This window comes from Cervus canadensis, chromosome 25 (genome assembly GCF_019320065.1).
Source record: "Cervus canadensis isolate Bull #8, Minnesota chromosome 25, ASM1932006v1, whole genome shotgun sequence".
Classification (NCBI taxonomy): Eukaryota; Metazoa; Chordata; class Mammalia; order Artiodactyla; family Cervidae; genus Cervus; species Cervus canadensis.
The window spans coordinates 30806568-30818869 of record NC_057410.1 but is presented as its reverse complement, the minus strand read 5'-3'; the positions used below and the strand labels follow the sequence as shown (position 1 = coordinate 30818869).

The 12302-nt window shown below is 42.1% G+C and overlaps 2 protein-coding genes across 12 annotated transcripts in view; one reads left to right on the top strand and one right to left on the bottom strand.

The window, feature by feature from the left end:
* The window catches only part of FGD6 (FYVE, RhoGEF and PH domain containing 6), a 114348-nt gene extending 112338 nt beyond the window's left edge, over positions 1-2010 (bottom strand). Inside the window, exon 1 of one of the 2 annotated variants that reach the window (XM_043446192.1) lies at positions 1682-2010. In XM_043446192.1, the coding sequence (XP_043302127.1) occupies positions 1682-1697 (16 nt within the window). In that variant the 5' untranslated portion in view covers positions 1698-2010. The remainder of the gene's footprint in view (positions 1-1681) is intronic. The other variant, XM_043446193.1, reaches the window with a different exon arrangement.
* A 231-nt stretch (positions 2011-2241) lies between these two features.
* Positions 2242-12302, top strand: part of VEZT (vezatin, adherens junctions transmembrane protein) — a 67603-nt gene continuing 57542 nt past the window's right edge. For 6 of the 10 annotated variants that reach the window (XM_043446379.1, XM_043446384.1, XM_043446382.1 and 3 more), the window contains exon 1: positions 2472-2820. Coding sequence is in view for 4 of the 10 variants with exons in the window: in XM_043446378.1 (XP_043302313.1) it covers positions 2324-2359 (36 nt within the window). In the remaining 6 variants the exon portion in view is untranslated. Of the gene's footprint in view, positions 2360-2471; positions 2821-12302 lie in introns of those variants that run through there. The other 4 variants (XM_043446378.1, XM_043446388.1, XM_043446377.1 and 1 more) reach the window with 1 other exon arrangement.

Sequence of the window (12302 nt, the reverse complement as noted above, 5' to 3'; positions counted from 1 at the left end):
AGCTAAACACAGGAAGTGTCCCTCTTTTAAACACCACAAAAATGTCTGTGGATTTCTTTAATTGTAAAGTTGATAAATATAAAAATAGCCTGCAATATTTGAGGGTCATTCAAATGAAATAATAAAATTCCAAACTGAGACCTAGATCAGGTTTACATATTTAAATATCAAGTAAATGCTTCTGTATCTATTCATTATAAACTGTTGGGACTGGAACTGAAAGTTAATACATCCAAGGTATGAATTTTAAATGCATTTGACACAGGAAGGAAGAGTTAAAATGGGCTGGAGGGATTTTAAAATCTCCAACCATTTTAAATTTAAATTAAATGTGGCTTGTTCATTACACTGAGGCATAGAAATTTAGGATGAAAATACTTCACCTCAAGTAAGCAGAAAGCCTTCCTTTGGTAAGGAAAGTTTATAAATAATGTAATTCTCAGTATATGATGACATCCTCTACACACACACATAACAACAAAAGGGAAGATCCACAACATCTTCAGAAATACTACTATGCAACATTGCACTCCTTGCTTTCTTACTCCTATTGGCTAACTTCTCAGCTCCTTAGTTTGTAATCAGATTACACCTAGCAGTACAACCTCCAGCATATCTAGTCTTCAGAAAGAACACAAATCAGAACATTTAGGGTGCTGTTTGACAGTTTCAAGTTACAGGAATTTAAAACAAATGGCAAGAAAAGCTAAGAAAATTTAATCTGATACTTAACTGCTGATTCTAGAAGTAACTTTGAAGTTTTATACTATTTTACTATTAAATGTATAATGAAGGTTTATTTCTTTCAATGTGGGCGAAAATTGTCATTAAAAAAAATTTTTAAAAACTTAATACTGAATACAGTATTCAGTTCTGACTTAAAAGTTAACCTATGTTCTTATAAGTGAATATAATACCACTTTAGTAATTATTTCGGAAAATAGGAACTGTTCCTTCTGAACGTTGTTCAGAAAATTCTTCAGAGTGCACACCAAGGTAATACCACAGGCTTTGCCATATGGATGAAGGGAAAGGACCAAGGGAGGTAGACAGAAAATAAGGCTTTGTGTACACTAACCAGGTACACATAGAAAAAAAGTCCACAAAAAAACCGGGTGAACATGAAAAAAAACCTTGGCATCGGCAGTTCTACTCCTCTGATTCTCAGATAACACGGGGAAGCCGACCAGGACAGCAGTAACAATGTCTTTACTAAGTCTCTTTACTAAGGGTCAGGGTTTCCAGTCCTCACTGAGGTTAAAGCCACACAGCCTAGTGGCTAAGTTCAACAGTCCGGGAACGCTGCCCTTTCCTAGAATAACTGATTTCTTAACATGGGAATCTAAACTATTTTCATACGCAGAGGCAAAGTCGCTCAAATTTTAGGAAAGAAAAATAAATGCCCTCTTTACATTTCCCGTTTCTCCTGGAGCTAAGAGACCCCAACAAGGTCTTCCTTTAAAGGGAGGTCCCAAGAGGCACAGGATTTCCAAAGAGCCCCTCTAGGCACGAAGGTATAAGAAAATCGCAGCAAACACCGTCTGCTCCGCACTTGCCACAGTCCGGGAGAAAGGCAGAGGGAACACTACTAACCTATCCCGGCGGAGAAAGCAGCTCCGAGCCCAAAACCTGCAGCGCTCGCTACAAACTTTTCAGCGGCAGCGCGAGCGCCGTCACTTACCGGCGGCAGAAGTCATGATTCCCCTGTGCAGCTCGCTTCCCAGCTCGCCCCCCTTAATCCCCGCGCCCCTTACAGTCCATTGTTTCAAGAATTTGGGCAGAAGACAAAAACCCCCGCAGAGCCCACATTCCGTCCCGAGGGAGCGCGACGCACCCTGAGCGCGGCACAAAGGAAGCTGCCGGCTCTGGGGACCCGGCGGCGCTCCCGGGCGCGAGCGCCGGCGACGGGCAGGCGGGCACGAGCACCGAGCAGCGGAGCTCCCGGCGGACGGCCACGCGCGCGCACAAGCAGTGCTCACCACCGCTTCGCCAGTGCGCGCGGCCTTCTTTAGCTCCAAAAAAAAAAAAAAAAAAAAATCAGAGCTCCAGGCGCCCCCTGCTAGCCGCGGCCGTAAAAGGCGGACAAAAAGCCCCAACCTCCTCCAATCAGAGGGCCCAAGTTTCATCCCGTTCCCGCCCCTCCCGCCCATATGCTTAAGCTCAGCTCCAATGAACGGGCTTGAAAAGGGGGCGTGGGCTACAAGGCATGATGGGAATTGTAGTTTTCTGCACACACGGACGGGCAGTGGCAGACGCCTGGGTGCAGCCTGTTCTCCCGCCTTCATTTCCCATCGTGCTGAGGCGGGTGGCATGGCGGAGAAGGATGACACCGGATTTTGACGAAGAGGTGGTTTTTGAGGTAAGGGGAAAATGGCGGTGCGTGTGAGTTGCCTTTGTTTGAGAAGGACGAGGGAGAAGGCGAGAGGCCGATCGAGGGAGCGAAGGATCGGGTGACGCTTCTGCCGGCCTTGGTCACCGAATCTCGTCGATTTCCGGGCCTAGTGTTGGCCGCTGCCTGACAGGTGTAGCCCGAGGCGCCCTTGCCTCGTCCAGTCTCTGCCTCGGGCCCTCCCAGAATTCCCAGCCTGGCCGGTGGACACGAGCCCTGCGTGTTCCTTCCCGGCTGATGGATACGCCTTGGCGGGGTGTGGGGTTGGGTAACTGCTCCTGATTGGGGCGGGGCCCAATCGTGCATTTTGGATACTCACCCGTACGATTGTCCTCCCCCTTTTTCGTCCTTGATTTTTTGGGATCAGTATCAAGAAGTGCCCGAGGTCACCGTTCACTGCCGAGGCGTGGCTCTTCGAATGGAGGCAGCAGGTGCTAGTTTTCTAACGTGGTTTAAGATCTGTGTGTGGGACCTCCTGTGGGTGATTAGGGCCGGGGCGTCTCAGCATCTAATTCTTTTGTCCTTTGCTGTTGCTCTAGGTGTAGCTATTTCTTCTGTTTCGAGGCTTTGGTGAGAGTGCTTTTGTGTGGGGACTATTTTAAGACGTTCTCTGCCATCTTGAATGAAAAAAAAAAAAATTCTAGTGTTTCTGTTTCTATCAGACACAGGCGCAAATATACACCAATGTATAAGGCATATGTATGTATGCTTTACCAAAGTCCATTCATCCAACTAGATTTTAAGAAATTTAAGAAAAGAAACAGCTCATTCTATACGAAAAGAGAGCTAGACAATAAATAGTGCAGAATGGTGTATGTTGAAATATACGCAAGCTGTCATTGGCGGATTGGTTTGGAAACTGCGGTCTGTTGTCGGAGACGCTACACCCAGTAAATGGATATTGGAGGTGGGTTTTGAACTGTGAGTCTGTTTAGAGAGATGGAAGGGAGAAAATGCATTCTGAAGAAGGAGAACAAAGTATGCCAAGCTTGGGAGGTGTGAAGATATCTGGTGCAGATTTTTCTGGGACTTGAGTGTGAACTCTCACTGTGTGGAGCGGTCTAATGGGGCTAAAATGAAGAAGTAGTGAAAGATAGGGCTCTTTTACCAAAAGGAAGTGTCTTGATTTGAGGAGGTCAGTAGGGAAGACAAGTGTCTGAGTTTCGGATATGAGAGAAGACTGAATTGAATAATGGCTTGGACAGATACTTCTAAGGTAAAATTGAGGAAACAGTTACAAGATTGCATGTGGGACATGAGAGACAAAAATCTACGTTACTTAGATTGCTAGAGAAAAGGGACTGGTTGGATTTTTTTTTTTACCCTGTTATATGGTTAGATATCTGAACATAATAATAATGCATGCTCATTTCTACATTTCATTGTAGAATACAAGCCACAACATTAAAATTACTCCTTATCCTTTCACCCACAGATGGCCACTATTAACATTATAGTGTGTATTCTTGCCAACTTTTTCTACTCAAATGTTTGATTTTTTTTAACACAAAAAAGTATACCACATAGAATTGTATATGTATTTTTCACTGAGTGTTTTCTTATTACTCTTTGAAAACAACATAATATCCAGTATGTATAATTATTATAATCATTTTCCCATTCTTGGATAGTTATATTGTTTCAAAATGCCATTATAATCAACACTGGCATAAGTCCATTTTTAATTGCATCTCTGATTTTTCCTTAGAATAATTTCTAGAAAGGAAACAAGTGGGTCAAAGGATACAAACATTTTTCAAGACTTTTACGCGGGAAGGTTATACTATTTCAAGTTTCCGTTAGGAATAAGAGTATTATTTTCACCAAATCCTCAGCAGCAACCTTATTAATATCCATTAGTCTTTGCTAATTTGATAGGGAAAAGAGCATTCTGCTGTTCTAATTTACATTTTTTGAATTTACTAGAAACATTTTTATTTCTTTCTTGATCATCTTTTTTTGTATTTTTCCCCCATTTTCCTGCTGGATGTGAGCTGCTTAAAAATTGATTTGCATACATTTTTCATAAGTTACCTATTTTACTTGTAGAAATTTATTTCTTTCTTTTGTGGCAGAGCCGGAGGGTCTTGTGGGATCTTAGTTCCCTGACCAGGGACCAAACCCTGCAGTGGAAGCACAGGATCTTAACCACTGGACTTGCTGGGAAGTCCCTAGAAATGTTTTTTGTTGTTTAATTTATTCGCTTTTAGTCATATACATTAATTTTTATTGTAGCATAATGTTCATAAGAAAAGTGCACAGATCATAAATGTGCAGACTAATCAATTTTCACATGTTGAATACACGCATGTAACCTGGACCTGTGTTAAGAAACTGAACATCACCAACACACCAGAAGCTCCCTCTTACTCTTCCAGTCACTTCTCTCCACCCCCCCAAATAACCGCTCTTTAGACTTTAATAATTAATTTAGATCTCTTTTGACTGTTTTTATAGTGTACACACTGTGCAGTTCGATTTGTATACGCTCTTTTTTGTCTGACTTTGCTCTCTGATTTTGTCTGTTATATTCATCCATATGTAAGGATTTTTTATTTCTCTGTAGTATTGCATGTGAATGTATAACCAGTTTTTAATCTGCTCTACTATTAATGGTCTTTGGGTGATTTCCAGTTTGAAACTATTATGAATAGTGCTAATGTGAACATTTCAGTATATATATCTTACTGAACATATTTCTGTTGGGTATATACTTGGAAGAGGAATTACTGAGTTATGGGAAATGCATACATTCACCTTGTGAATATTGCCAAACATTATTCCAAGGTAGTTGTACCAATTTATACTCTTAACCAGCAGTGTAGGAGAGGTCCAGTTGCTCCTCATAACTTCACTGACACTTGCTAATTTCCGTCTTTTTACCATTCTAGTGTGTATACTGGAGAAGGCAATGGCAACCCACTCCAGTACTCTTGCCTGGAAACGCCCATGGACGGAGGAGCCTGGTAGGCTGCAGTCCATGGAGTCACTAAGAGTCAGACACGACTGAGCGACTTCACTCTTCACTTTCATGCATTGGAGAAGGAAATGGCAACCCACTCCAGTGTTTTTGCCTGGAGAATCCCAAGGACGGGGGAACCTGGTGGGCTGCCATCTATGGGGTCGCACAGAGTTGGACACGACTGAAGTGACCTCTCAGCAGCAGCAGCAGTGTGTATACTGGTATCTCCTCTTGCATTTCCCTGATAAGGAAAGGGAGAGGTTTTTTTTTTTTAATGTTTAAGGACCAGTTGTGTATTCACTTTGTGAAGCCAATTCAAATTTGTTGCATATTTTTATTTTGGGTTATCTCTTGATACCAATTTGAAGGATTTATTTACATATACTGAATGTAAGTCCTTTGGTGGATATATGTACCTCAACTATCTCAGGTCTGTGGAACTCTCTTAATAGTGTCTTTCAATGAACAGAAGCTCTTAATTTTATTATAATCGAGGTAAATCTTATATAGTTAGTGCCTTTAAAGAAATATTCGCCTGCTCTAAGGTCACAGAGCTTTATTTTAACCTTGTGCTTCTAGATCTGCCATCCATATGGAACTGATTTTTGTGTGGTATCAAGTAAAGGTCAACATATGTATTTTTCCCGAATGGATGTGTATTTAACCTGGCATTTTCTGAACAGACCATTGTTTCTTTGATGAACTACAATGTTGCCCTTGTCATAAATCAGGATACCTTGTATGTGTGGCTTTGTTTTTGGATGTTCCCTTTTCCACTAGTTAATCATTCTTGTGCCTATACCACATTATTATAATTACTATAATTTTTATAATAGTTCTAGTATCTGATAGAATAATACCTATCCGTTTTATTTTCCTTCAAGATTGCTTTGTCTATTCTTAGCCCTTTGTCTTTCTGAATGAATTTTAGAGTCAGCTTGTCATTTTCACTTTAGAAAAAGGAAACTGCAAAGATTGATTGAGATTGCTTTGAATCTCTGGATTAATTTGGGGAGAACTGACATCTTGACAGTATTGAATCTTCCAATCCATGAGCATTTTTATTGCTTGCCTTCTAAATGAGTCAAGCAACTTCCCATCACTTTGTGCTGTAGGACAGATTTACAAACTGGGACAACAGGGGAGGACAAATAATTTTCCCTCTACCCTTTTGAGTTCTTGGCTGAGACTCCTGTAATAACAGATAGATTAACTAGAGAAAAAAAAATGTTAACATTGTTATGAAACAAATTCACCTAGAGTAAATTTAAAAGATCTTACTGACTTTCTTCACCAATTTATGTATTGAGCAGCATCCCATCTAGCAGACAGAAAGGAGTTCCGAATATGTAAAAAAAAAAAAAGAGAGAGACTTTTGTAGGCAGAGGAAGTGGGTCAAGGCAGTTAGGCTAGTAAAGAGGAGATTGGTTGTATCAAGGTCACATTCTTTTAGGGGGTGGCAGGGGTCTGTCAGGCAGATTACCTCACTGATGCTGATTGACTGGCTTAAGATTATATTTCTGTTACTGAACAAACAAGTTCCTGTGCCCAACTTGGACTTACTAGTCCAAACACCAAAACATTGAAGTCTGGAGCGGAGAAAGGTTTATTGCAGGGCCATGCAAGGAGAACGTTCGGGTGACTCGTGCCCCAAAAATCCTAACCCCTGGAAGGGTTTCACAAAGCATCTTTAAAGGCCAGATGAGGGGAGGAGCATACCAAAGTGTGTGATCTGGTCACTCAGAATTCTCTGATTGATTGATGTTGCGGTAATAGGGCCATTAACATTATCAGTTCTTAGGTACCAGTAGGTCTGGGGGCTACAGGCTCATGATCATCAGGTAGTTAATTTCTTCCATTTGGTGGTGGTTTTTTAGCATCTAAAAAACTCAGGAAATATGCAGGATATACTTGGTATTTCTGATCAGTGCTACAGCAGAAAATATTGGGAGAGGGGCCCTGTCCCAAGAAGGCCCCATAGGCTCCTCTTCGGTTACATTTCTGGAAGAGGCCAAAAATGTAAGTCTTGGTTGGGAAAGTGGATCTTAGCATAAGTGACTCCATTTGGGGCCTGTTGTCTTGTTCTTAACAACATGCATACCCATGTATATACATGGGAGATAGTGTTTTTAAAAAAAAAACACAAAACCTGGAACTAGATAATAGTTAAAGCAGTAAAAACAGATTTTATTCAGGACTAGTGCAATAGGGGGAAGAGACCTCAGTATAGAACTGGATTCTATTGCAAATACAACATGAATAAGTGGAAATTTAATTACTAAGAGGAAACCTTGGATTTAGAGGGGTTTTGGCTAAACCAACATACCATGATTCTTACTGAATACAAGCCAGGGTGGTCTGTTCCTTTGTTACTGCAAGCCAAATGCTGAGAAACTGAGGTTTGCCATAGAAGAGAGTTTACTCACAAAACAGCCAAGGGAGAACAAACAGCAAATCCACCCTTCTGAAGGTGGGATATTTATGGAGTAAAGAAACAGTGTGGTCTTAGTTGCAAGGAAAAGTGATTGGAGGTACAGGAAAAGTGAGGTCATCAGTGTTCTTTGCAGTCATATCTAGGTTACATGCTTCTTCCAAGGATGCACGTTAAAAGATGGAGGCACTCAGCATGATTCTGGAGGTGGAGGTTTTGGCCCTCTGATGTCAAAAGGACATTCATCCAACACCTGCGTGGGTCCAGTCTTAGGGCCTGTGACCTCAACCAGTCTTAGCCAGCTCTGACTGAACAAAAGCTGACTCTTAAGTTCCTAAAAATCAGCTTAAGCGCCTGCGTCCAGTACTATAGCAAGCCATATATCAGAGGTATTTTCTGTGGGGTGGTTAGGGAATCTTGTGGTGTATTACCTAGGCTCTGTGAAGCTTGGGGTGCATGCAGTTAAAGAGAGGGAAAAAAAACTAAAAGCAAGCTCACCAGTGAAGGCAATTTATAAGCAGAGGGGTTTTAACAAGCTGTTCCTTTATCTGTTCTTTAAGACAAGCTCAAGAATTTCTATTAGTCACCAGCTTCTGTTAACCCTGTGGGGCTTGATTTCACCTGGAGGGATAGTAGAAGATGAGGAACCCATGAGAAAGATTGAGGGTCATCTGTTGTGGAGGATGAGAGACTCTTGCTGATACAGCAGGGTTTTGTTAAAACCAAACTTTGCAAAGAAGTGCGTAGGAGAATTTTCAGGAGCCTGACTAAAGTTGGGTTAAGGAAAGAATCTTTGTTAGGGGAAGGTTGTAACACTCCAAGATGTCTTAGATGATTCAGGCTTAGGTACCATCTATGTGGGGCCAGGGAAAGGATGTAGACCTCTTGTGTGGGTGTGCTAAGTCTCTTCAGTCATGTCTGACTCTTTGCAACCCCATGGACTGTAGACCACCAGGCTCCTCTGTCCATGGGATTCTCCAGGCAAGAATACTGGAGTGGGGTACCATGCCCTCTTCCAGGGCATCTTCCCAACCCAAGGATTGAACCCGTGTCTCTGTCTTCTGCATTGGCAGGTGGGTTCTTTACCACTTGTGCCACCTGGGAAGCCCCATGTATACCTCTTGCTGCTGCTGCTGCTAAGTCACCTCAGTCGTGTCCGACCCTGTGCGACCCCATAGATGGTAGCCCTCCAGTGTCCCCCATCCCTGGGATTCTCCAGGCAAGAACACTGGAGTGGGCTGCCATTTCCTTCTCCAATGCATGAAAGTGAAAAAAGAGAGTGAAGTCACTCGGTCGTGTCCGACTCTTAGTGACCCCATGGAGTGCAGCCTACTAGACTCCTCCATCCATGGGATTTTCCAGGCAAGAGAACTGGAGTGGGGTGCCATTGCCTTCTCCAATGTATACCTCTTAGGGGAGAGTAAATATTTACTTTGCAAAGATAAAAGGGTCCTTAGAAGAGCAGATGGGAGATATGACAAAGTTTGTCTGGGTGTATCCTTCTTTCCGGGAGGGACTGGGGTGGGGTCAGGAGGAGAAGGGGACGACAGAGGATGAGATGGCTGGATGGCATCACCAACTCGAAGGACATGAGTTTGAGTAAACTCCGGGAGTTGGTGATGGACAGGGAGGCCTGGCGTGCTGCAATCATGGGGTCACAAAGAGTCAGACACGACTGAGTAACTGAACTGAACTGAACTGATCTTCCTTTCCTGTGATGAGTCAATCTTCCTGGTTGATGAAACTCCCAAGTAGGGGATTTATGACAATTGAGTTTCTTTTGAAAGATGTGTCTTTAGATCTGAACTAAGGGGAGAGTTCAGAGAAAGCATTTCTCATTTGCTATTTTTCAAGTGCATACAGCTTATGATAACCAGTATACCGCAGTGACATAATTTTGGGGTGGCATATTTTGCTACCTTTCAGGAAGGATCTGTTCCTCGATTAGGATCTATTTCCATAGCTAAATTGACCCTTAAACTGTCTAGACCTATGCTGAGGGTGCACAGAACTGATGTAGTCTAGTGGTGTCTTTTCTTTTATGGTTAATGCTCAGTTCCAGTTTTCTGTTTCAGGGGGTATTTTGATAGTATTTTTTATTCTGAAAGGGAGTGTAATACAGTTGTCAAAGGAATAGAATCTGGAGTTGGACAGCGTAGGAAATCTTATCTCCAAGATATATTAATTAATGTGACTTTGAGCAATTTGCTCCTCTATGTGTCAGTTTTCTCAATATTAAGTAGAAATAACAGTATTGATCTCATAGAGCAGTTGTGAGTCATTAAATGACTTAATGCAAGTGAAGTACTTAGATGAGTACCTGGCACATTACAAGCATTCTGTAAACGTTAACTTCCCTGATAACTCAGTTGGTAAAGAATCCACCTGCAATGCAGGAAACCCCGGTTCGATTCCTGGGTCGGGAAGATCTGAAGAAGGGATGGGCTACCCGCTCCAGTATTCCTGGGCTTCCCTTGTGCCTCAGCTGGTAAGGAATCCTCCTGCAATGCAGGAGACCTGGGTTGGGAAGATCCCTGGAGAAGGGAAAGGCTACCCACTCCAGTATTTTGGTCTGGAGAATTCCATGGACTGTGTAGTCCATGGGGTCACAAAGAGTCGGACACAACTGAGTGACTTTCACTTTCAAACTTTAGCTACTATTAAATTTTTCCTGAAAAAAATTCATGTTGGTTTTCACAATTACTGGTATTGTGTGTTTCTTGAGTTAAAGACTGGAGTACTAAAAATAATTTATAAGGTTATAGATGTCCCTGGGTGCTGCACTGGCTGTATTTCATGAGTTTTGAAATGTAGTTTGTCTCATAATTTTGTCAATTCCTTTGTGATTTGTTCTTAAACCCCTACTTAACACCCAGGTGTATGGGTAAGGGATTGAGGGTGGTAGTGATGACTTTTCTCCATTCAGTTGGTGAGAATTCTATTTAGCTAATTCCATTTAGGCTCAGCCAATCTAGTTAATTCAGGCTGCTGTAACACTCAGATTGAGTAGCTTATAAACAACAAAAATTTACTTCTCATAGTTCTAGGACCTGGGAAATCCAACATTAGGGTACCAGTGCGGTTGGGTTCTAATGAGAACCCACTTCCTTGGTTCATAAATGACTGTCTTTCCCTGTGGGCAGCAGAAGGGGTGAGGGAACTCTCTGGGATCTCTTTTATAAGGGCACTAATTCTATTCTTGAGCGCTCTAACCACATGACTTAAGCACCTCTCAAAGGCCTCACCTCCAAATACTGTTACATTGGAGATTAGGTTTCAACATTTGAATTTGAGGAGGACACAAACATTCGGATATAGCAAGAGGATAGAAGAGAGAGCACTGGAGAGACACTATAGTTCCCTCCTAGCAGGGCTGCCGTTTGGTAGTGATTGTGTTCCTGTACTTAAAGCCACAAGTCTTTGGGGGAGACTTCTTTAACTTCATCTCTTACAGGGATTCAGTGACACTGCTGCTTCCCTTTGACCTTTAGGCCCAAGGAAGTTAATAACTTCCTGCCGTTGCCAGTGTCTGGATGCTTCACCATCCCCTCTTGGCTGCCTCAGCCCTTCTTAAGGCTATGTAAATAATGATCATTTCATTACTCTTTTCAGTTATCCCTTTTGAGTGTGCCATCCACTTCTTGTAAAATCTTCCTGCAAGAAGACTTTCTTGGTTAACCTACTTTGTAGCCCCTGTGCCATTCTCTAGGATTAACTCTTCTCCATTGTCATCCACAGCCTTTGGTTTTGCCTTCCGAGAACTTATTTCTTATCTCTGAGCACGCCTTAGCCTCATAGGAAATGGGTATTAAAGTATGCTTTACTTGGAGGCTGCATACCTTTCACAGCCTGATTCCTGATATGGGTTTAAGAGTTGCTGTAGAGGTTGAATGAGGTTTTGCAGGATTTTGGTTTCCCTAGCAGTATAGTTCCCTGAAATGTGGTAGATTTTCAGTTTGTTAGCTTCTAGACAGTTTTATGCACAAGTAACCACAGTTAGCTCATTTGGGCCTAACTCTTAAATCTGAAATCTATATAGTGTTTACTGGTTCTGTTTTGATCTTTTCTCCTCATTCAACTTCATGGCATTGTCTACAATAAGAGGCTTGGTTGAAAAGGTGTCACCTTTAATTAGATCCTAGCAGCTGGGCTGGTTCCCACTGATAGCTTATGGTGAACAATGTCAGATTCCTGATCTCCAAAGAGGAAGATTTAGCTTTGGGATCAGGGATCAGGCTTGATCACTCAGTTTTTGTGTGGCAGAAGTTTTATTACAGTGAGAAAGGACAGAGAAAGCTTCTGACATAGATGGAGAGCGCCCCACTCACTAGACTTATCAAGACCTTATATACTTTTACCAGACCCACTCCCACAATATATATGTCTTAATATAACAAGATTAGTCAGAAGATTCTTGTTAAGTAGAAACATGTCCTTGAGCAAGATACATTGTTGTTATATAATTATTAGTACAGAGCTTAAGGAAAAACATACCCTTAAGAAAGATGGAGAAGCTCTAT